This window comes from Schistocerca americana, chromosome 4 (genome assembly GCF_021461395.2).
Source record: "Schistocerca americana isolate TAMUIC-IGC-003095 chromosome 4, iqSchAmer2.1, whole genome shotgun sequence".
NCBI classification, from domain to species: domain Eukaryota; kingdom Metazoa; phylum Arthropoda; class Insecta; order Orthoptera; family Acrididae; genus Schistocerca; species Schistocerca americana.
The window spans coordinates 437,848,704-437,875,234 of NC_060122.1; the positions used below are offsets into that span (position 1 = coordinate 437,848,704).

At 40.3% G+C, this 26,531-nt stretch overlaps 1 protein-coding gene across 2 annotated transcripts in view; it reads left to right on the top strand.

The window, feature by feature from the left end:
• The window catches only part of LOC124612664 (major facilitator superfamily domain-containing protein 6), a 148,887-nt gene that overhangs the window by 27,186 nt on the left and 95,170 nt on the right, over nucleotides 1-26,531 (top strand). For both annotated transcript variants that reach the window (XM_047140988.1, XM_047140987.1), the window contains exon 4: nucleotides 19,543-19,730. In XM_047140988.1, the coding sequence (XP_046996944.1) occupies nucleotides 19,543-19,730 (188 nt within the window). The remainder of the gene's footprint in view (nucleotides 1-19,542; nucleotides 19,731-26,531) is intronic.

A 26,531-nucleotide genomic window follows, 5' to 3' on the forward strand; every position in this document is an offset into this window, starting at 1 on the left:
AAAATGTCTCCCTGTATAGGGATAAACGTAATGAATGTATGAGCACAGGTTGAAGACACATGGACAGTGACATATGGAAGTTTGTGTCTGGCTCGGATAGCCAAAGCAGTTAAGGCAGTTGCTTGTGACAAATGGTAAATCTGGGTTCGAGTCTGGTCCGGCACAAATTTGCGATATTGTCTTTCCATTATACAGGTGAAGGTTGTTGATACTCACAACTGTGAATACATTTCATGTAGTTAATAGCTGTGTTGTTCTCTAAGAATTGGCTCATCCCTATGGGATGGTTCTCAGTTATTGCTTCAGATTCACAACATGTAAAATAACTTTTCCAGAAGCTCTTTTTCCGAAGAATTGATCTATAGCACTTGTAAACTGAGACATAAATACTTTCACCGAACCTTATGGGCACAACAAATGCATATGTAGTGGAAAAAATACGGAAGGTGACTCCACTGACAAAACATTTTGTGTGGTACTCATGAAAAGATGTGGTGTCAAAAGAAATTAAGGCATTCCTTCGTGTTATGAAAAAGGCTTTGAATTTGGAGACAGAATAATATGACTATTTTACTGAAAATTGCCTGGACCAAGCTCTATTTTTCAAATCGATTTTGGTGGCACAATGGATAGCACACTGGACTCGCATTTGGAATTATGGTTAAAATCCGTGTCTGCAGGTTTTCCGTGATTTCCCTGAAGAGCTTCAGGCCAATGCCAAGATGGTTCCTTTGAAATGGCATGGCACCCTTTCTCATCCTTGAAACAATCTGATTTTGTGCTCTATCTCTAATGACCTCAATGTCCTTCCTTCCATTCTTCAAGGATATTTTCTCTCATCCCCAACTTTTCTGCATATTGTGGAAGTTTCATTTAGTTTCTCCTATTGCAGCTCGAGAGAGGTGTACTAGAAAGGATGAAGTGAATAATTGCTAATAAATGTAAAATATTTTATGTACCAGGAAGGAATATGGCTATAGATGAGAGCACAGTTGGTTTTGGAGGTGGGATTTGGTCAAGTATTATAACTGAAGGAAGCCTGCAAAGTGTGGCCATTGAATTTTTTTGCCTCTGTGGTTTAGAAAATGATTACATGTTTTCTCACATTCCATATTATGGCAAGGCAATGACTGACAGCCATTTGATTTGCCATTTACTGTTTCAGTAGTGATTCATTTGGCACAAGATCTGCAAGCATACACAGCTGATACAGATTTTCACATTTACACTGAATGGTTCCACACTAAGCCTAAATTTGCTCAAGAACAACATAAAATGAAAATGCATACAGCAGGGACTGTTACGAGATCTAGAAAAGGTTTCCACCAGATCTCGAGAAGCAGTAGCTCCAGCAATATCATGTGTTGTTTCTGCCAATTTAATATACAAATTTTGTGTGTGTGTGTGTGTGTGTGTGTGTGTGTGTGTGTGTGCGTGCGCGTGAAGTTAGTGTATATGTGGAGTACATTCTTTGGTCCTGAAACACAGTTGATCACGGGTATAGAAAGAAGCAGAAACCTACAGTTTAAAAGTTTATATGAAGAGGCGACAGAACTCTCCAGTATTGTGCGTGTTACAGATTTACAAAGAGGTCATATGAATGGTGGACAAAATTACTCGTCTGGCTTGTTGAAATTGTAGTTGTAAACAGCTACATCCTGCAACAGATAAGAAGGAGAAAGGAGAGAAGATGCAGTGACTTCTTTCCTGTAGGAGAATTATCACATTGCTTATGGGCACTGTTAGGAATAAAATTCCAGGAAGAGAGGAAGGTCATCCTCTTCTGATGCTGAAGAGAGGCTGAATGGGGAAAATGCATTTTATAATGCAAAACAAAAAGAAATCTACAAAGGATTGTATGGTCTACATCAAAAGAAATGAAAAAGGTGGGAGGGAAGAAACTACACTACTGTTTGGAAAAAGTGAAACACCAAGACCGAGAGATGTAATCACAGTGAAATTTATTCCAATGATTAGGGACATGACACTACACAAATAGTTAGCATTACAGACCTGTACATCCTCTGTAACTGTGGAAATTCAGTACACTGTAGCATCATCACGTACTACTGTCGGAGCCACTAGATCATATCATGGAATCAAAGAGCGTCTGGTGAATACTCTGCCTTGTGATTTGTAGGTGCACCCCCTTTCTTTCATTAATACATCTCCATCATGTTCATTATTCCAGTACTGAATGAATCTGGCAGTGTAAGCTACTTCCTTACCTCTGAGAGATCATATTATATTTTTGTGATTTTGCTTTTCTTTCCCATTACAACAGGTACTTGTGATTCTTTCCTTCTGCCTAACCTGTTATCGTGTACTCCTCTCATGACCTATAAAATATTGCCTCCCTTGACATGCAATTTTGCATTCTGCACGTGGGTAGTTCTTCTCTAAAAGTTGCTGCCAAATCTAAGCCTTTCTCTTATTTTGTCACCTCTCATAACAGCTGGGCAGTTGCACGAGTAATGGAATGACAGTCAGTATTATTTTTGCACGTTAAGGATAAAAAAGGCCAAGCATCATCATAAAAGATGAAAGTTTTTGTTGTACTTTCTACATAAACAGAGAAATATGATTTTCTTATTGTAACAGTTAATGTTTCATTCATATAATGAGACTTCTGTAAAACATAAAAGTTCTGGTAATGGAATGATATAATTCACATATGCTTATTTTTTTCATTTATAATACACTAATTGAGGTCACATATTTCCTATAAAAATTCACAAAAATTCTGTTATGGAGAGGAATAAATGGGAAACAAGATGATACAGAAGATAAATGCATTAAACAAATATTTTATTAATGAAATTTAAAAAAAAAATCTCTGGCAATGGAATGACATTTAATAGTAATGGTATGTCACTTCACTTGAAAATTTCCAGTTTCCTTCTGCATTGTTGTTGCATGGGAAAAATGGTACCACACCACACTCTGAGTTACATTTAAACAGTCATGTTGATAAAAAAAAAACTGAAATAAATGTTGAGCACTTACCCACTTGTGTCCAACAACCTTTTTACATACAGTCACTGGCAGTCTAGTAATAAGAATTTCCAATAAATAACATTCATCTATGTACATTTAAATATTGAGATAATTATGAATATAATAGAGGGAAACATTCCACGTGGGAAAAATATATCTAAAAACAAAGATGATGTGACTTACCAAACGAAAGCTCTGGCAGGTCGATAGACACACAAACAAACACAAACATACACACAAAATTCAAGCTTTCGCAACAAACGGTTGCTTCATTAGGAAAGAGGGAAGGAGAGGGAAAGACGAAAGGATGTGGGTTTTAAGGGAGAGGGTAAGGAGTCATCCCAATCCCAGGAGCGGAAAGACTCACCTTAGGGGGAAAAAAGGACAGGTATACACTCTCACACACACACATATCCATCCGTACATACACAGACATAAGCAGACATTTGTAAAGGCAAAGAGTTTGGGCGGAGATGTCAGTCGAGGCGGAAGTACAGAGGCAAAGATGTTATTGAAAGACAGGTGAGGTATGAGCGGCGGCAACTTGAAATTAGCGGGGGTTGAGGCCTGGCAGATAACGAGAAGAGAGGATATACTGAAGGGCAAGTTCCCGTCTCCGGAGTTCTGACAGGTTGGTGTTAGTGGGAAGTATCCAGATAACCCGGACGGTGTAACACTGTGCCAAGATGGGGGTGATCCTCATTACCAACAAACACTGTCTGCCTGTGTCCATTCATGCGAATGGACAGTTTGTTGCTGGTCATTCCCACATAGAAAGCTTCACAGTGTAGGCAGCTCAGTTGGTAAATCACGTGGGTGCTTTCACACGTGGCTCTGCCTTTGATCGTGTACACCTTCCGGGTTACAGGACTGGAGTAGGTGGTGGTGGGAGGGTGCGTGGGACAGGTTTTACACCGGGGGCGGTTACAAGGGTAGGAGCCAGAGGGTAGGGAAGGTGGTTTGGGGATTTCATAGGGATGAACTAAGAGGTTACGAAGGTTAGGTGGACGGCGGAAAGACACTCTTGGTGGAGTGGGGAGGATTTCATGAAGGATGGATCTCATTTCAGGGCAGGATTTGAGGAAGTCGTATCCCTGCTGGAGAGCCACATTCAGAGTCTGATCCAGTCCCGGAAAGTATCCTGTCACAAGTGGGGCACTTTTGTGGTTCTTCTGTGGGAGGTTCTGAGTTTGAGGGGATGAGGAAGTGGCTCTGGTTATTTGCTTCTGTACCAGGTCGGAAGGGTGGTTGTGGGATGCGAAAGCTGTTTTCAGGTTGTTGGTGTAATGGTTCAGGGATTCCGGACTGGAGCAGATTCGTTTGCCACGAAGGCCTAGGCTGTAGGGAAGGGACCGTTTGATGTGGAATGGGTGGCAGCTGTCATAATGGAGGTACTGTTGCTTGTTGGTGTGTTTGATGTGGACGGACGAGTGAAGCTGGTCATTGGACCGATGGAGGTCAACGTCAAGGAAAGTGGCATGGGATTTGGAGTAGAACCAGGTGAATCTGATGGAACCAAAGGAGTTGAGGTAGGAGAGGAAGTTCTGGAGTTCTTCTTCACTGTGAGTCCAGATCATGAAGATGTCACCAATAAATCTGTACCAAACTTTGGGTTGGCAGGCCTGGGTAACCAAGAAGGCTTCCTCTAAGCAACCCATGAATAGGTTGGCGTACGAGGGTGCCATCCTGGTACCCATGGCTGTTCCCTTTAATTGTTGGTATGTCTGGCCTTCAAAAGTGAAGAAGTTGTGGGTCAGGATGAAGCTGGCTAAGGTAATGAGGAAAGAGGTTTTAGGTAGGGTGGCAGGTGGTTGGCGTGAAAGGAAGTGTTCCATCGCAGCGAGGCCCTGGACGTACATGTACACGATCAAAGGCAGAGCCACGTGTGAAAGCACCCACGTGATTTACCAACTGACCTGCCTACACTATGAAGCTTTCTATGTGGGAATGACCAGCAACAAACTGTCCATTCGCATGACTGGACACAGGCAGACAGTGTTTGTTGGTAATGAGGATCACCCTCATCTTGGCACAGTGTTACACCGTCCGGGTTATCTGGATACTTCCCACTAACACCAACCTGTCAGAACTCCGGAGATGGGAACTTGCCCTTCAGTATATCCTCTCTTCTCGTTATCTGCCAGGCCTCAACCCCCGCTAATTTCAAGTTGCCGCCGCTCATACCTCACCTGTCTTTCAATAACATCTTTGCCTCTGTACTTCCGCCTCGACTGACATCTCCGCCCAAACTCTTTGCCTTTACAAATGTCTGCTTATGTCTGTGTATGTACGGATGGATATGTGTGTGTGTGAGAGTGTATACCTGTCCTTTTTTCCCCCTAAGGTGAGTCTTTCCGCTCCTGGGATTGGGATGAATCCGTACCCTCTCCCTTAAAACCCACATCCTTTCGTCTTTCCCTCTCCTTCCCTCTTTCCTAATGAAGCAACCGTTTGTTGCGAAAGCTTGAATTTTGTGTGTATGTTTGTGTTTGTTTGTGTGTCTATCGACCTGCCAGTGCTTTCGTTTGGTAAGTTACGTCATCTTTGTTTTTAGATATATTGAGATAATTAGATTGATCCAGTTGCCACTTGATAAAATTCCCTAAACATCACCACAAATTCTTGTACAATTTTGATCATAAATGCTGTAAATGGAGTATTTTTGTGCTTCTCTAGGCTGAAATTTGGTTTGATTTCGTTTTGAGAGTGTATGAAATAAATTTATCAATGTTCAATAATCTTCACTAACATGCATTTCCTTCTAGATGGTTAAATATGAAATGAATTTTCTGTAACTCGTTGCAGGGCTTGGGTGATGTACCATAGAATTTCTTTAGGAGCAACACTGGATGTGTTGTTCCTTGTTGCTCAAGAATAATATATTTCTGTACAACATTATTGTTCATTTCAAATCTGGAATCCTGTCAAAGTTGGTTGCCGTTTATTTTGACAATATGTTTCTGCCCTGTAACATCACTAGAGATACTAAGTAACCTGTAACAGATAAATCACATTCACAAAATTCTCACAACCGAAAATTCTGGCAATTTACCTGCCTGTTTTATTACTGAAAGATTAAAGTGATTTCCGTAAAGCAGCTTTCTCACTTCAGTTCTTGGTTTCTGTCTGTGTACATTTGTTTCCACTTATTTGAACTGAGACCACTGCAATAACATGCCTAAAATTATTTTGCAATCCATGTCACTTATCAAGTTGAGCTTGCAGTTCTGTTCTTAAGAGTGTAGCCATCCGCATATTGCCCTTATTTGTTGTTTTCTTTGGATTCTGGCCTCCTCTTTAAAGATACATAATTACTAACCAATTCAGTCATTGAGCCAAGTGATCCAGTCCTTCAAAGTTGGAAGATAATTATGCTTTTTTCATTTTCTATTGCTTCTCCTCATTCAGATTCTATAAAAAGTTTTCTCTTTCCTTACCTCCTCGCTCCTTTTCCTCCACTAAAAAATGACATATAAACTCCATAATGTCTTCCATTTCACTCATTTTGAATCTAAATATGTTAACCCACTTATCCATTTGAAATAAATCATATACTGCTTAAAGATGTTGAATGAAACTTACGCTTTTAGAACAACCAATGGCCCATTTTGCTTTAACACCAATAAAAAACTTCATAATCTTTGTTAAACTGCTGTTAATGTTCATAAAACTGTAAAATACATCTGTCTCGCCCAACAGTTGATCCGAATCTCACTTCTGTGTTTTCAGAGGAATAATTTTCCTCTGTCAGTATAGTTTACAAATATAAAATTGATCTAACGCAGCAATATTTTGCTGTAAGTTCTTACTAAATTAATACATATGCTTGATAATAACTAGTCACTGCTGAGAAAATTTGTAACTTCAAATAATAATCGAAAGATATGACACTGGAATCTGTCTTCCAAACTTGCAGGTAATGAGAGGACAATGCCTTTGTATAGTATTTACTTTATGTGTATATAAGTGACAACTTCTGTAATCTTCCATACATTAGCCATAGCTAGAAAATTGTATTATTAGGATACTGCTAAAACTATACTTATATAAATGGTGATTTCTTCATGTTTGGGTCCACTGTCTTGATTTGATTTCTGAATAATGAAACTATTTTTAAAATATGTCCGTAACATGTCATTTCTATTATGCAAGATGCCTTTATTGCATCATGTATACGAATGACATTACTGGCAAGTTGTAGTCTGTGGGTGAGATTTTAACACAAATTTTAAAGAACACATCAGACAGAGTGAGAATTATCTGTCAACATTCAGTACACATCAGAAAGAAAACAGCCTCTCTGCATTAGATATAAACAAAACCTTGACAATTTTGCTTCGAGCTGATAAAGGGAAAAAGCTTACACATCTTGGAGGAGATATATGAACATCTCAAAAAGCAGTCACGATAAATGTTAAATGAGCAAACAGACTTGTGAAACAGAAAATTTTTACCCAATTTTAGTCATATTTTAAAGTTTATATAAATCAGTGATAATGAAGGACTACATTTATTGTCATGAAATGTGGTGGTGTTACAGGGCTGCATTTTGTTTTTGTGTGGGTGTGTTTTTTGTTGTTACCGTGGGACTGCTACGGTCGCAGGTTCGAATCCTGCCTTGGGCATGGATGTGTGTGATGTCCTTAGGTTGGTTAGGTTTAAGTAGTTCTAAGTTCTAGGGGACTGATGACCACAGATGTTAAGTCCCATAGTGCTCAGAGCCATTTGAGCCATTTGTTTTTTGTTTTATATTAATAGTGACACAAATGTTAATTTTAATTTACCATTTTAGTAAAATGACTGCAAGCGTCCATTATAGTAGAATATTAACAAAATGACTATATACTTTATGCATCAATAACAAATGTAAATGATTTTAGTATTGACAGTATTGTAAATAATTTTATGAGTTTACAGATTTGTGTGACATAAGATTTTTGGTCAGTGTAGGGACTGTTTTACCATAGCAGTGCAGTACAGGGATGTTGGGCCACTTTGTTTTGTGCGCTGGCAACCAGTGTAGAGACTTAAATATCCGCAGGATGGACACAGGTGGGCTGGCATGGATGCTGCAGCGGAATAAAATATAATGCCATCACAGAGTGTGCATGTGAAGTGCAGCATTGGCAGAGTCACTGACTCGAAGTGTTTACCTGTTGGCAGCGATAAGCCTGCCCAAGCTGATTTCAACTACCTTGGACCAGTCTCTCACTTCCCACTATGCTAGTGACAGTCGTGATCACGTTTATCTTTGTGCTAGTTTCCATGTGGTGTTGGGACACACTGCTCTCCCATAGATTGGCTGGCATATTGAGTTTTGTTCCCCCTTCTGGAGTTCAGCTCCTGGCCTTTCTTTTGCTCCATCATCGGCTCATATAGTTTATATTTCCACTGATAGTGACAGTTCATGGTGTTGCCACAGCCTGTGCAGATATAAATCTGAGGACATTGGACGTTCTTGCGCATGTGACAATTTTTTTTTCCCATAGTGTTTGATTGTGGCCACCATTGACATGGCATTTTTGCAATACTAGAAGGAGGAGTCATTCGTCCAATAGCAGCAACAAAATTTGCAGCAGGAACAGATCATGAACTACTCAAACAGAATGCAAAATTAGTCCATACCCACTCTGCACTGATAGTGAGTTGTTGATGGCAGAGAAGCTCCCTCCCTCACTACCCTCAATGGCATTTACTGTCTTCTACAAGTCTACGGAAAGGGGGAGAATTACCTGGGCTGGTTCTTGCTGCATTGCCAGGTAAGGCGTATTGTTGATCCAATTTATAAGGCTGCCTTGTTGTTATCCAGCAGTGTGGGATTATATGAATTTGTACAGGATTTGAATCCCTCTGTCGAACTTGAGAAACTTAACTGTGATGAACTTTGTCAGTTGCTCCTGCAGTATTTTGGTCATTGAATCCTTGGCTACACGGTTACATTTTAACCCACACCACAAGTGCTCTGGACAGCTATATGCGGTGTGGATTGCTGACCTGCAAGGACTCTCACCCAAGTGTTGTTTTGAGTGTGACTAACTAATTACGAATGTGCTCATCCAATTAACACCTGACCCGGAGATCCAAACAAGTGCATTGGCCTTGTCCACCCCCTTCTGTAGCTGAAGTGACAAAGCTTTTGCAATCACATGAACTTTTATAACAGTGGCAAGGGGTGTACTTTCTGATAACTGGCAGTTGGCAAAAGTTAGATGTGCATGGTAAACAGACCTGGGTGCCCTGTATGGTGAGCCAGGTGCCTTTTCCTTCTGCTGAGTCACCATGTATTAACATCATTGATGATTTGAGTGCGGTGATACGGCGCTGCCTGTCATTGTCCGCAGCAGGCTCAATGAGTACACATCAGTCGAGCTTCATAATCCATACTGAGCTTCATAATCCATACTTGTGAAATTTTTCATGTTCTCTGTGTTTCCACTCATTGGGCAAGCCTGCGATTGAGCCGCAATTGTCATGTGGTGCAATAGAGGCCATGTGTGAAATATCCCACAGAATAAGTGATTTTGGCAGCAGTCTTCAGAGGCCCTGTTGTTTTCTCTGGAACTAGAGTTTGTCTCCATGCCCTGAAAGCATCTCTCTGGCATATACTGCTAATGTCGGTAGTGTATAGATGACTGAATATCAGGTAGATAAAGGAGTGTCAGTCAGCGTAGTTAACTTTGATACATATAGGCTCTTAGGCTGCCCTGCTTTGCAATGGCCGCTATTTCGAGTTGTGTCTCTCAGTAAAGTGTATTCCTGTGAGAGGGCAATTCTACATCTCTGCACGTTTTAAGACTGTGGTAAATGCTCCATTGGCACAAAATATTTTTGACTGACGCCTTTCCTGTTTTTGGCTTCCAGATAGTTAACAACGGACAGAAAATTTTGAGGCACGCATGTCCCATAAGCAGTCAGTCAGTCGTTCAGAGCCAGATGGCACCATGTGTCTTTACAGCAATTTTAAACAGATGATCAGTGCCCACTGTGTTGCGGATTTGTATCCAATTCCACTACCAGAGGCATTATTGGTGAAGTTGTGATGGGGCCAGTATTTTTACGTGTTTCGACTTACACAATATGTATCTGCAACTGACATTGGATGCAGCTTCTGGAATTTCTTGGTACTCAACGCCCTCTTTGGGCTTTTCCAGTTTGATTGCTCGTGTTTTAGAGGCTTGTCTGCACCAGGAATTTATCAACGATATTTGTGGCTTTTGATTCAGGGCTTTCCTATTGGGTTAACTACCTCGATGACATGCAGATAGCCTAATTTGTTCTGCACGAGAGGAGGATTTACGAAATCTGCAGTCAGTCTTCCAGCGCCCTGTGGAGAAAGGTCTTTGTGGCAAATTGGAAAAATGCAGTTTTTTCTTGCCAAAGGCGTATTTCATGGGACATGGATTTAGCAAAGATTGTCTCATCCCTACGGATGAGCACGTCTGAGCCATTGTCAACTTGTCATTGCCCAAGAACCTGAAGGAGCTCTAGACCTTTTTGGGCAAGATTTCTTATTATGCTAAGTTCTGCCCTGTCCATGCACATTTGCCATCCTCTTAACAGCCCTCGCTGAAAGAGCTTCAAATTCATGTTGTCTGTGAACCGGGCCTCTCAGTCCCTCAAGCAATGTTTGTGCTCTACTCTTTGTTTGACTTTACACCAGGTAAATCATTGTCTGTGGCTGCCAATGCTTCTTAGTATGGCGCTGGTGGAGTTCTTTCTCATGGGAACCCAGATAGCTCCAAGCAGCCTATTGCTTATGCATTGAAGAAAATTTCTGCAGGGCAAAGTAACTACTCAGATGTGGAAAATTAGGTGCTGGCTATAATTTTCACCATAAAAGAATTTCACATATTCTTGTGTGGAACAAAGTTCTTACTCATCAGTTACCACAAGCCCATGGTTTCATTATTTGGCTCTCACTCTAAGCCAGATTGGACTGCCCACCAGTTGCACAGGTGACTCCTCTTTCTCAGCAACTATAGTTACAGTATTCGATATCAGCTTACTGCCCAGCCTGCTAAGGCAGAGATGCTATCATGGTTGCCAGCCAGTTATGATCCAGAGTGTGATCGACAGGAGGCTCTACTTTTTGCTTTGGATAATACCTTGCAGCAGATGTTGCTGGATTTTCCTATGTTTAGGGAGCAGGAGATTGCAGCCGCCAACCTGCTTTCTTGGAAAATCATTTCAGTAGTTCAGACAGGATGACTCAAGTGCACTCCTTCAGGAACAGCTTCAGTGTGGCGTATGTGTTTTCTGCTGTGGGCTCAGCTCAGCATTGTTCCATGGGGTCCTCATGCTTGCAAAGGAGAAGCGAAGTTACTGAATGGTCATATCTGTGACATCATGTCCTCACATATGTCAGTTGCTGTGTGCATCGCACTGGGATACATCTCACAATGAAGGCTTTGGCACAGTGTTACATATGCCTACTAGTGATTGTTCACGATGTTGAACACCTTGTGCGGCTTTCCTGACCTGTACACAGAATTGTTCCAATTAGTTGTGCCTGCGGCCCAGGGAGCCCCTGCTGCCATTGTCTCCCAAGCCCACCAGGCAGTGTGGTCAGTCACAGTGTCGGTCCTGTGGGATGCACTCAGTTGTGGCAGCATGTGCTCTCACTGCCATCCCCCTCTGTGCCTTCCAGCATTCTATCTTTGACTGCAGACTGGGGCACTAGTGGAGATGGCTCCCACAGTTGCAAGTGTGGAGCCCTGTGGAATTTGACCCATTGCCCTCCTCCCATAATTCGCCAAGGGTCAAGTCCTCACACCCACTGTTGCTGGTGGATCAATGTCACAGCAGCGTCAGCAATCTTTCAGCCCTTGAGAAGAGCTAGCTGCATTGGCATCACCTTCTATGGTGTTCGATCCACTGCTGGGGAGACTCTCACTCTCACCAGTCTTATGACGGAGATCACAGCAGAAGCCAGCTCATTTTTGACTGTGTGTGGCCTTTTCAGGGTGGAGAGATTTAGTATCCCCGCCAGTGGACATCAAGATAGGTGCAGGTGAGCTGATGTGGATATCACAGCAGAATAGTACTGAACACCATCATGGAGGGTACAGACGAAGTGTGGCATGGCTAGAGCCACAGGGTCTGTTCTTACCTCTCAGGACCGATAAACCTGCCCCATCAGTTCTTACACTGATTTCAAGTGTCTCAGACCAGCCCCTCACCTTGCACTGTGCTCTGTTTCTGCATTCTTGTGACTGCTGGTCGCATTTGTATTATCTCCATGCATTTCTCAATGCAGTGCTCAGAACCTGCTTTCCCGTAGATTGACTGGGTTGTTGTGTTTCATTGCAGCTTCCAGGGTTCAGCTCGCAGCTTTAGTGTCGAGCCACTGTCAACTTATATAGTTTACATTTTTCTTGACAGTGATGATTTAGGGCATTGACTCGCCTTGTGTAGATGAGGAGGAGACCATTTGTAGTAGCGGCATAAAAAACAGAAGTTTTAAAAGAGAGTTAATAAAACCTCAAAGCATCTCAGTAGTAGTTATGAGAGTCCACAAGTGCTGAACGCGAATGCTTCTCTATTCGGTAAAAGTCAACAAATTCCCCAACAGGTGCTACTCAGTTATTCATATGTTAGCAAATCTACTAAACAAGTAGTCCAATAACATGAGGATAAGGCTAGGTTTAATATGCTTCCATCATACAATGACTGACTTGTAGTGTGTCTAACATTTAAGTGATAAAATTGAATGTCATTGAAAGCATCAATGCATTTGACACTATTGTCTGTTGGATGCAAGAATCATTGATATTCCTTTGAATGGCATACGGTGCAGAAGTCTCTTTGCTGCACTTGTGATGACATCAGGAGCAGCTGAACTAAACTCAGCCCAAAAGGAATATCTCAGACAGGCATACAGAACAACAACAGAATTTAATCTAAAGAAACGGTGATTGCTAATAGAGATATCTTTAAACCTTCTGCTGTTGTGAACAGGGGTGCATGTCCTGCTCCACCCTTCCCCCGGTCCTATGTATGTTTTCACATGCACTGCTTGGGTTTTTCTACAGTGCTGTTAATAACTGTATGTGTACTGAACCACCAACCTCTCACTGCTGCTGACCAGTTACTTCTGTGTCTCGGAGCATAAAAAATTTTTGAGTATTTGTCAAACGACATATGTGCTTCTTTGCGTGCTATCACTCAGATATAGAAAAAAACAATAACTTGAGAATGGAAAGGGATATTGTTCTGCTCTCAACTTTAAATAAAATATCTTTATCTTATCTACATTTCATATATTGCAATGCATGAACTAAAATCAACAATACACAATGCATTTTTATCTCTACAAACTGTAAAATTTTGTGCAATGTTTTCCTTCATTTGATGCAGCGCGCTATCTATAATGGATAATATCGAACAACAATATCAGACTGTAGGATGTGCAAAAATAAATTTTTTTTCAGTGAATAGTTTCCTTAAAATTAGATGATAAGTATTTCATAGTAGCCAGCAAGTCCTCACGGACAGAACTGGGCACACCACACGCGACTGTTGCATCTGATATAAAAATCAGTAACTCAAGAATGAAGTGAGATATCTTTCTGCTTTCAATTTTAAATAAAACTTTCATATCTAATGTACATATCATTCACTGCAATGTATGAGCTAAAATCAATTGTATGCAAAGTTTACACAATGCTTTTTATCTTTGAAAACTTTTTAAAATAGTATGCAATGTTTTTCTTGAATTTCATGCAGTGCAGCAACTGTGATGAATAACGAAAATAAATTCAGTTCTTTATCAAATGAGGATATCTGACTGTAAGATGTGCAAAAATCTTTTTTTTTTTTTTTTCAACAAATAGTTTTCTTAAAATCAGATGAAAGTATTTCATGGCAGCCAGTCACCTCCCCTCACCACAGGTAGCAGCATTTGGTGAGCAGTACAGCCACAACAAATCCACACTCAGCACAGATCGCAGAGAGCATGCCTATAACAGTGAAAGGTTTAATTCTCTAGAAGCTGATAGTATCCCTCTTCCCACTAATGCGAAATTACAGCTGTACATTTATTTACTACTACAGTACAGGAGTTTCTTATCAGTCCACTAACTCTGATCAGAATTATTACTGACAAAATCTTGTTCCCTTTCACGCAGTAATGAATACTGATTATAGTAATAATGCTGTGAGTAATTTTAAATTCCATTATGTAATACTTTTATTGAGAATGGTGAAAGGTACGCAGTGCTGTGGTCACATGACTTTAGGTCCCTTTGCCGTTGTAGTTCAGCCGTCTGCAAAGTGTAATGTCTAAGCGTATTCTTTGGGAGCTGCGTGTTCCCGTGGTTTTGTAATGTTTGTGTATATGTATTACAAACCAAAAGGACAAGTTGTGCCATTAAATATATTTGACAAGGACCAGGAAGCCAGTTGTTAAAAGAATCTTTGCTTACCTGACATATTGCAAAATGTGTGCTTGGAAGCAGTTTCTGATGTGCAAGGCAATATATATAGACTTCCAGCACGCGTGCGCGCCTGTGCATGCTTGCTTGCTTGCGTGCGTGTGTGTGTGTGTGTGTGTGTGTGTGTGTGTGAGAGAGAGAGAGAGAGAGAGAGAGAGAGAGAGAGAGAGAGAGAGAGAGAGAGAGAGACCTAGGTATCCATGATGCAATTGATGCAATAAAGGCATCTTGCGTAGTATTGACAGCCTACAGTGGTTTTTAGAAAATGATGTCATCATTCAGAAGCTATATATGTACACGGTGAAATCCACTGCAGGATATAGAGTACCTAAATGGAAAAACAACTCCAATATTCTAAGTTCCACTGTGAACTGGGTCAAAGCAAACAGATAAGCACTGTACCAGCTGCATTCCAGCAATGATACAAGGACAGCGTGAGTAACAAAATATGGATATATATATATATAGAGATAGAGAGAGAAAGAAAGAGAGAGAGAGAGAGAGAGAGAGAGATGAGAAGTCAAATCTGAATACTGCGTTTACGACTTATCTTAGAAGCTAGATTAAGGAAAGGCAAACCTACGTTTCTAGCATTTGTAGACTTAGAGAAAGCTTTTGACAATGTTGACTGGAATACTCTCTTTCAAATTCTGAAGGTGGCAGGGGTAAAATACAGGGAGCGAAAGGCTATTTACAATTTGTGCAGAAACCAGATGGCAGTTATAAGAGTCGAGGGGCATGAAAGGGAAGCAGTGGTTGGGAAGGTAGCGAGACAGGGTTGTAGCCTATCCCTGATGTTATTCAATCTGTATATTGAGCAAGCAGTAAAGGAAACGAAAGAAAAATTTGGAGTAGGTATTAAAAGCCATGGAGAAGAAATAAAAACTTTGAGGTTCGCCGATGACATTGTAATTCTGTCAGAGACAGCAAAGGACTTGTAAGAGCAGTTGACCGGAATGGACAGTGTCTTGAGGATATAAGATGAACATCAACAGAAGCAAAACGAGGATAACGGAATGTAGTCGAATTAAATCGGGTGATGCTGAGGGAATTAGATTAGGAAATGAGACACTTAAAGTAGTAAAGGAGTTTTGCTATTTGGGGAGCAAAATAACTGATGATGGTCGAAGTAGAGAGGATATAAAATGTAGACTGGCAATGGCAAGAAAAGCGTTTCTGAAGAAGATAATTTTGTTAACATCGAGTATAGATTTAAGTGTCAGGAAGTCATTTCTGAAAGTATTTGTATGAGTGTAGCCATGTATGGAAGTGAAACATGGACGATAAATAGTTTGGACAAGAAGAGAATAGAAGCTTTCGAAATATGGTGCTACAGAAGAATGCTGAAGATTAGATGGGTAGATCACATAACAAATTATGAAGTATTGAATAGAGTTGGGGAGAAGAGGAGTTTGAGGTACAACTTGACAAAAAGAAGGGACCGGTTAGTAGGACATGTTCTGAGGCATCAAGGGATCACAAATTTAGCATTGGAGGGCAGCGTGGAGGGCAAAAATCATAGAGGGAGACCAAGAGATGAATACACTAAGCAGATTCAGAAGGATGTAGGTTTCAGTAGGTACTGGGAGATGAAGGAGCTTGCACAGGATAGAGTAGCATGGAGAGCTGCATCAGACCAGTCTCTGCACTGAAGACCACCACAACAACAACAACAACAACAACAACAACAACAGTGTTTAAAAACTGATAAAGAGTTTGAGAAAATAATAAATAGAAAGTAAAAATAATGATAATTACAATAATAAATGAGTGAGGGATTTTATGTTCAGAACATTGAGTTCAGGAGATGACTCCAATGTATCCCAGGATGGCACTATCTTCCTGGACTGCATTAACACCACTTTTTTTAATTGTAATACATATTTTCTTTATTTATTTACTCAAATATTTTCATTTTGTGTGTAAAGTAACTCTCTCTCTCTCTCTCTCTCTTCTCTTCCTCTGTTTTTTCACTGTCTCCTTTTCAAATTTTGATTTACCGTTGTGACCTCCTACGGTAAGATGCTCCCTCTTCATCTTTGTTTTTCCACCTCTTCACAGATGGTGTGCAATTCTCATACTGGGGTCTGAGTGACCTGCCAGTCCTTTCTAACATTTCCCAACCTGTCCTCTCTGAGGGAAAAAGCTAATTGTTCTGAAAGCTAGAATTAGTATTTTTCCTTTTAAAAGTGTATATTCACAATACTGGAATTTTTTCTCGTGTAGGTTAATATTGATGAAGTATATTTTCTGCCATACATCTTGTGCATAGATAGAATTGATTTATTATGCAACTCTTGAGATTTGTCTGCTCTGTGGGCTATATAGTGTGTAGGTGGTTCAATCACCGGGGTGGGGGGGCCTGTTATCCTTGATTGTCTTCCGTACTGCAAGAAAATGAAATCGACATAAGAAAATTTTTCTTGTATACTTAAAAGTCTGTCTCCTTGAAAAAAGTAATTATCATTTCACATTCCGTAACAATCAGATTTCTTCGGGGGGGGGGGGGGTGGGGGGTGGAGGGGAGGGGGTGGAGGGGGGGGGAGGATGGCTCTATATTATCAAATAATTTACACAAATTGATCGTGAAAAGTGTAGAGCATATACAGTCAGAACCTCACTCCAGAAATGTAGCTAGTCCTGTATAATATGTCACCTTTCTCATATCATGCTTCATATATCACAATGTTCTTATTACTATACAAATTTATTGTGAAGTATGCAAATATAGTTTAATATTTTCTTATAATTTTAATGATATGTGTCTCTTAGCCCATCTTTACGAATCTTTCCTTCATTTATTTGTTAAGAAACTAGATCCTACTTGCACAAACAATTCAGTACTGAACATTAAGAGACAAGTTACAGGCATACATCAAATATTGTTGAACAAGTGACAGAGAGAAAAATATTAAATATCTACTGTCTACACAAAAATTACACGTACTCATTAACTTATTGTTGTATCTGGTTGATAATTTTCTCTCTCTCTCTCTCTCTCTCTCTCTCTCTCTCTCTCTCGACCTCTGTCTCTCCAAAGATCTCATTTCTCAGGGTCACTCAGAAGTAATCCTTTGTCTTAAGTAATGTGTTTTTTTGGCTTAAGCTTATTTTCCATATTTTTATTCTGCAGGAGTCACATACACAATAGATACACCATTTCTCACTTGTTAAAAGAGTCTATAATGTTACACAACTACTGCCTGTCCGTTGACAGTTGATGTTAGTTATATATTGTTCACTAGAATGTGCCTACATAGAGTTCTTTTCCGCCATAAGAAAAAATATCTGTTTTCTTCATGTTACCATGGAAAATGAAATAAAAACATTCTGTTATAAGTTTTTGTTCCTTTGGGGCAAGCCCTCAAATGAGAAAGTAACATGTATTCTTCTCTTTGTAACATTAGTTCGGATTAGTCGAAATGCACACAAATACTTGTGAAGATACCCAGAAAAGTGAGAAAGATACTTAAAATAAGCTACAAAGCAAAGTGGAACCTCAAAATAGCTTGTGTTCATAGAATTCATTTGGTGCTACAAGGTGGGATGTATCTCTCAAAAGCCCCTCCCATGTGTCTTCTTGGGCTGAATACCATTACAGATGTATATGATTTACTTTAGAGATTTGTCATATGTAGGTCAGCAATGTTGACTAGCATTGTGAAATAATCTGGTATAAGAGAATGAAAGGTTGTCTAAATTATATGCAGAAACCAGACTACAGTTATGAGTTTAAGGGCATGAAAAGGGGCCAATATTGAAGAAGAGAGTGATACAAGGATTTCTAACCTGTCCACAATGTTATTCATTGAGCAAACAGTAAATAAAACCAAGAAGAAACTGAGAAAAGAAATTTATGTTCTGGAGAGCAAATAAATCTCTAAGGTTTGCTGGTGATAATGTAATTCTGTCTCAGAGTTGATTGGAATGGATTTTGCAACAGCAGTTACATTTGAAACCATACTGTCTGCAGCTCATGTAACAATTAGAACAGGAAGATTATGGCCAGTGCATTCAGTTTTGCATCATAATGCAGGAAGCACTTTAATATGAACACTTCACCTCCAAGCTTATGTTCATTGATGAAGCAACCTTCCATTTATCTGAAAAGGATAATCATGACAAGCTGAGTCTGTGGGCCACTGAAAATCCTCATAAAATAGTGGCAGATCAACAAGGCTCATCGGAGGTTGATATTTTCTGTGCAATGTCACAGAGAAAGCTGTCTGGGCTGTTCTTCTTCTTTGATAAGACTGTGAGGGTTACCTCTTGCCTGATATGTTGCAATTGTGGTAGATTCCACAACTGACTGCTGATTCCAAGAATTTCATCTTCCAACAAGATGGGGCACCGTGTCATTGGAGCATTGGTGTGCGTCACTACGTAATAGACAAACTTCTGCGTCGCTGGAGTGTGTGGTATGGTGCAGATGGTGTGGATCTGTTCCCTTGGCCCCTTAGGTCACCCTAACACCTTGTGATTTTTCCTTTTGGGGGTACTAAGGACTGTGTTTACATGCTCCCACTACCAAGAACATTGTGATAACTCAGAGAACACTTCAGTGCTACTGTGATGACCATTGACAGGATGTTGCTATATAAGGTATGGAACAAAATTGACTAATGTTTGGATGTATGTTGTGTGACCAAAGGGACACTCGTAGAACATTTGTAGAGTGCAAAATGCAAACTTGATGAGTTTGCAGTTTTATTTGTGCATCAATTTATTGTATTAATGAGTTTACAGTTTTACTTGTGCATCAATTGTATTTTTATAGGTAATAACAGGAAACATAGAGCTTTGAAAACGAATGAATCATTTGTAGTAGCCTTGTATATATCTTTTTTAATATGATTCTGCTTGTTTTCTCTTCTGTGAAATTTACATGAAATTTCTTCACTGTAACATTTCCAAATTTGATTGTGATTTTAAAATATCATTTTCTTTCTTTTTTCCCTTTGTTCATAATGATTACATCTGTAAGAGTAAAATATTGATTTATTTGCACTTTCTGATGTTGATGTGCACACAAAATTTAAAGTGGTATTTTGAAATCTAGGTTTTCATATGGGTGGACATTGATTTAATCAGCTTCTGAATTTATCTCTTTCAGGTGATCAACCATCAAACTTTGGTCAGCAGCGTTTATGGGGAGCTGTTGGTTGGGGAACGTTTTCAATCTTAGCTGGCATTTTAGTTGATGAATTTAGCAGGGGTCAAACGAAGAAAGATTATACAGTTGTGTTTTATATATTGCTTGTGATGATGGCACTGGATATTTTGGTCTCCTCACGCCTTAAGGTGAATTGTGGGCATTTTATTTGCAATATGACATTCTGCTTTTTACAGTTTCTAAATTGTTCTTTAATTTATTTCGCTGTTAATGTTCTGGGTAGAGAACAGTTTTTCATTTTTTGTTTTAGGAAGTGTAAAGTATGCTACTCCTCCTACATGTGGTGATTCCTATTTTCTACCTAGGGTAGTGTCATTTTGTTTCTGCATAGGGTAGTGTTATTATGATTGAAGGGATGAAAGAGTTATGTATTTAATATAGTAATAAACCTATGTGACATCATCAGTGTAGCCATTTGCATGAAATGCAAACAGAAAATGTTTGTTGTTGTTGTGGTCTTCAGTCCTAAGACTGGTTTGATGCAGCTCTCCATGCTACTCTATCCAGTGCAAGCTTCTTCATCTCCCAGTACCTACTGCAACTTATGTCCTTCTGAATCTGTTTAGTGTATTCATCTCTTGGTCTCCCTCTACAATTTTTACGCTCCACACTGCCCTCCAGTACGAAATTGGTGATCCCTTAATGCCTCAGAATATGCCCCACCAACCGATCCCTTCTCCTTGTCAAGTTGTGCCACAAATTTCTCTTCTCTCCAATTCTGTTCAGTACCTCCTCATTAGTTGTGATCTACCCATCTAATCTTCAGCATTCTTCTGTAGCACCACATTTCGAAAGCTTGTATTCTCTTCTTGTCTAAACTATTTATCGTCCACGTTTCACTTCCATACATGGCTACACTCATACAAATACTTTCAGAAATGACTTCCTGACACTTAAATCTATACTCGATGTTAACAAATTTCTCTTCTTCAGAAACGCTTTTCTTGCCATTGCCAGTCTACATTTTATATCCTCTCTACTTTGACCATCATCAGTTTTTTGCCCCCCAAATAGCAAAACTCCTTTACTACTTTAAGTGTCTCATTTCCTAATCTAATTCCCTCAGCATCACCCGATTTAATTCGACTACATTCCATGATCCTCGTTTTGCTTCTGTTGATGTTCATCTTATACCCTCCTTTCAAGACACTGTCCATTCCATTCAGCTGCTCTTACAAGTCCTTTGCTGTCTCTGACAGAATTACAATGTCATCGGCAAACCTCAAAGTTTTTATTTCTTCTCCATGGATTTTAATACCTACTCCGAACTTTTCTTTTGTTTCCTTTACTGCTTGCTCAATATACAGATTGAATAACATCGGGGAGAGACTACAACCCTGCCTCACTCCCTTCCCTAAATAGCCTTTCGCTCCCTGTATTTTACCCCTGCCACCTTCAGAATTTGAAAGAGAGTATTCCAGTCAACATTGTCAAAAGCTTTCTCTAAGTCTACAAATGCTAGAAATGTAGGCTTGTCTTTCCTTAATATTTCTTCTAAGATAAGTTGTAGGGTCAGTATTGCCTCACGTGTTCCAACATTTCTACAGAATCCAAACTGATCTTCCCCGAGGTCGGCTTCTACCAGTGTTTCTGTTCGTCTGTAAAGAATTCGTGTTAGTATTTTGCAGCTGTAACTTATTAAACTGATAGTTCGGTAATTTTCACATCTGTCAACACCTGCTTTTTTTGGAATTGGAATTATTATATTCTTCTTGAAGTCTGAAGGTATTTCGCCTGTCTCATACAGCTTGCTCACCAGATGGTAGAGTTTTGTGAGGCCTGGCTCTCCCAAGGCTGTCAGTAGTTCTAATGGAATGTTGTCTACTCCCGGGGCCTTGTTTCGACTTAGGTCTTTCAGTGCTCTGTCAAACTCAAACATGCAGTATCATATCTCCCATTTCATCTTCATCTACCTCCTCTTCCATTTCCATAATATTGTCCTCAAGAACATCGCCCCTGTAGAGACCCTCTATATACACCTTCCACCTTTCTGCTTTCCCTTCTTTGCTTAGAACTAGGTTTCCATCTGAGCTCTTGATATTCATGCAAGTGGTTCTCTTTTATCCAAAGGTCTCTTTAATTTCCCTGTAGGCGGTATCTATCTTACCCCTAGTGATATGCACCTCTGCATCCTCACATTTGTCCTCTAGCCATCCCTGCTTACCCAATTTGCACTTCCTGTCAATCTCATTTTTGAGACGTTTGTATTCCTTTTTGCCTGCTTCATTTACTTCATTTTTATATTATTTCCTTTCATCAGTTAAATTCAACATCTCTTCTGTTACCCAAGGCTTTCTATTAGCCCTCATCTTTTTACCTACTTGATCCTCTGCTACCTTCACTATTTCATCTTTCAAAGCTACCCATTCTTCTTCTACTGTATTTCTTTCCCCCATTCTTGTCAATCGTTCCCTAATGCTCTCCCTGAAGCTCTCTACAACCTCTGGTTCTTTCAGTTTATCCAGGTCCCGTCTCCTCAAATTCCCACCTTTTTGCAGTTTCTTCAGTTTTAATCTACAGTTCATAACCAATAGATTGTGGTCAGAGTCCACATCTGCCCCTGGAAATGTCTTACAATTTAAAACCTGGTTCCTGAATCTCTGTCTTACCATTATATAATCTATCTGTGACCTTCCAGTATCTCCAGGCATCTTCCATATATACAACCTTCTTTTATGATTCTTGAACCAAGTGTTAGCTATGATTAAGTTATGCTCTGTGCAAAATTCTGCCAGGCGACTTCCTCTTTCATTCCTTAATCCCATTCCATATCCACCTACTACGTTTCCTTCTCTTCCTTTTCCTACTATCGAGTTCCAGTCACCCATGACAATTAAAATTTCGACTCCCTTCACTATCTGAATAATTTCTTTTATCCCATCATACATTTCATCAATCTGTTCGTCATCTGCAGAGCTAGTTGGCATATAAACTTGTACTACTGTGGTAGCCATGGGCTTCATATCTATCTTGGCCACAATAATGCGTTCATTATGCTGTTTGTAGTGGCTTACTCGAATTCCTGTTTTCCTATTCATTATTAAACCTACTCCTGCATTACCCCTATTTGATTTTGTGTTTATAACCCTTGTACAGAAACCAGATGGCAGTTATAAGAGTCGAGGGACATGAAAGGGAAGCAGTGGTTGGGAAGGGAGTAAGACAGGGTTGTAGCCTCTCCCCGATGTTGTTCAATCTGTATATTGAGCAAGCAGTAAAGGAAACAAAAGAAAAATTAGGAGTAGGTATTAAAATTCATGGAGAAGAAATAAAAACTTTGAGGTTCGCCGATGACATTGTAATTCTGTCAGAGAAAGCAAAGGACTTGGAAGAGCAGTTGAATGGAATGGACAGTGTCTTGAAAGGAGGATATAAGATGAACATCAACAAAAGCAAAACAAGGATAATGGAATGTAGTCTAATTAAGTCGGGTGATGCTGAGGGAATTAGATTAGGAAATGAGGCACTTAAAGTAGTAAAGGAGTTTTGCTATTTGGGGAGCAAAATAACTGATGATGGTCGAAGTAGAGAGGATATAAAATGTAGGCTGGCAATGGCAAGGAAAGCGTTTCTGAAGAAGAGAAATTTGTTAACATCCAGTATTGATTTAAGTGTCAGGAAGTCATTTCTGAAAGTATTCGTATGGAGTGTAGCCATGTATGGAAGTGAAACATGGACGATAAATAGTTTGGACAAGAAGAGAATAGAAGCGTTCGAAATGTGGTGCTACAGAAGAATGCTGAAGGTTAGATGGGTAGATCACATAAGTAATGAGGAAGTATTGAATAGGATTGGGGAGAAGAGAAGTTTGTGGCACAACTTGACCAGAAGAAGGGATCGGTTGGTAGGACATGTTCTGAGGCATCAAGGGATCACCAATTTAGTATTGGAGGGCAGCGTGGAGGGTAAAAATCGTAGAGGGAGACCAAGAGATGAATACACTAAGCAGATTCAGAAGGATGTAGGTTGCAGTAGGTACTGGGAGATGAAAAAGCTTGCACAGGATAGAGTAGCATGGAGAGCTGCATCAAACCAGTCTCAGGACTGAAGACCACAACAACAACAAACCCTATAGTCACCTGACCAGAAGTCTTGTTCCTCCTGCCACCGGACTTCACTAATTCCCACTATATCTAACTTTAACCTAACCATTTCCCTTTTTAAATTTTCTAACCTGCCTGCCTGATTAAGGGATCTGCCATTCCACGCTCCGGTCCATAGAATGCCAGTTTTCTTTCTCCTGTTAACAACGTCCTCCTGAGTAGTCCCCCCCCCCCTCCTCCCCCCCTCCTCCCCCCCTCCTCCCCCTCCTCCCTGCCCCCTCCCCCCAGAGATCACAATGGGGGACTATTTTACCTCCGGAATATTTTACCCAAGAGGACGCCATCATCGTTTAACCATACAGTAAAGCTGCATGCCCTCGGGAAAAATTACAGCTGAAGTTTACCCTTGCTTTCAGCCATTCACAGTATCAGCACAGCAAGGCCGTTTTGGTTAGTGTTAAAAGGCCAGGTCAGTCAATCATCTAGAGTGTTGCCCCTGCAACTACTGAAAAGGCTGCTGCCCCTCTTCAGGAACCACACGTTTGTCTGGCCTCTCAACAGATACCCCTCCATTGTGGTTGCACCTACGGTATGGCTATCTGTATCGCTGAGGCACGCAAGCCTCTCCACCAATGGCAAGGTCCATGGTTCATGGTAGAAAATGTATGTCATTACATACGAAGGGCGTCTACATCACGAGACTTCAAGTTTTTAGACCAATACACCGATGTCACTTGACCAGACTTACTATCGTTTAATTTCAGCTAATCACATTGAATAAAACTTGTGATAAATCACTGTAAGGCTGTCAAGCTCTTCTGAATCAAATGGGCTACATCTAAAAACGAAAGTACTCAAAACAACTACATAGTTAAAAATAAGCAAGATTTGAAGCACATTGAAATCAGTTACTTTTAAAAAAGAAAACGTGTTTACAGAGTTGCCTTTAGCAACTTGTAATTCTCATTAGAAATACAAAAACTGTGAAGCTGCAAATTCACCAATGCAAACAGAAGCAGTTTACTGTCATATTTATTATTGGTGTGGCCTTTATTCCACTGACTAGTTTTATGCACTTCTCCAGATTAGTCTCCCCTGTGCAAGCCTCTTCATGTCTGCATAACTACAGCAGCCTACATCCATTTGAACTTACTTGTTGTGTTGAAACTTTGGTCTCTGTTATCTCCCATATTTCATTCCATCAATAATTCCTTTGACACCTCAGGATGTGTCCTATCAACTGGTCACATCTTTTATATGAGACTGTTCAATGCTAAGGCTTCCCACCAACTGGAGCTGTAGAGAAGAGGCTATGGATTAAGCCAGTACCTTCCTCATACTAATGCTGCCAACTGTTGAGAAGAGTTACAAAGGTGGAGGCATTTCTTTTCAGTCAACTAGGGGCGGTGGCAAGGGGAGGGGGGGCTTTAGCCCCCCCTCCCCCATAGAGTATCATATTACACTGGATAAAATTACTTTCAGGAATCAGCAAATATATTACTCAAACAGATTCAATCTTTTTTTTTATAATTACGTAGCAATATAGGTTGCAGTGTATTACAAACACATTTTAACAAAAGAATAAGAGTGCAAACAGCTTACTACCTAAACCAGTAAATATCATTTAACTTAAAATAGGTGTCTTATTATTTATTAATACACATTTCTTACCCTGAACTCCAAAACAGTTACCAAAAACGACTTTAAGCAACACCAAATTTTACCAATTTGTCGGTAGAGGACCCCAACTCTCCTTTTGTTAAGCCATATTCCATTCCCCCAACCCCCCCCCCCCCCCCCCACCTGTCCCCATTAACACCCCCCCCCCCTCCCCAGACCAACTTCTAGAATCGCCCATGCAGTCAACCCTCGTAGATATATGCCTTACACTTTTCAGCTTTTTCTTCTTTGCTTGGTACTGGCTTGCCTCCTGAGCTGTTGATGCTCATATAGCTGCTTCTCTTTTCTCCAAACGGCTTCAATTGCTGCATTGTTATGTGTGGTGTCACCGCCAGACATCACACGTGCTAGGTGGTAGCCTTTAAATCAGCCGCAGCCCGTTAGCATACGTCGGACCCGCGTGTCGCCACTATCAGTGATTGCAGACTGAGTGCCGCCAAACGGCAGGTCTAGTCTAGAGAGACTCCCTAGCACTCGCCCCAGTTGTACAGCCAACTTTGGTAGCGATGGTTCACTGTATACATAAACTTTCATTTGCAGAGATGACAGTTTAGCGTAGCCTTCAGCTATGTCATTTGCTACGACCTAGCAAGGCGCCATATTCAGTTACTATGTCTTCTGAACAGATAATATTGTGACTCATGTACCGTCAAGAGCGACGTTCATCATTAATTGATTAAAGTTAAGTATCAAACTAATTACGTCCGCTTTCTGAATTCTAATTCCTTGTCATGTTTCAGACCTCACGTCAGCATAGTTCTTCCCTCCTGACGCCAGCCTGCGTGAGCTAAAACGCGTGCATTTCGGCCTCCACTAGTAACACGGTGTTGGCTCTTCTGCCAACACAACATTATGTTTTCTCCTTTCATCAGTTAAATTCAGTAAAACCTGGGTTATACAGGGATGTCTATGAGGCCTTGTCTTTTTACTTCTGTGATTCTCTGCCGCCTTTCCTGTTTCATCTATCAAAGCTACCCATGTGTCTTCAGTTATATTCCTTTTCCTCTTTCAGTATTGCCCAATGATGCCTGTGAAACTGTCCACAAGCTGTGGTTCCTACAGTGTATTTGGGTCCCATCTACTTAATTTCCTGCCTTCTTGTCGTTCTTCAGCTCTAATCTGCAATTCATAACAAATAAATTATGGTGAATGTCAACATCTGCCCCTAGAAATGTATCGTAGTTGAAAATCTAGTTTCAAAATCTT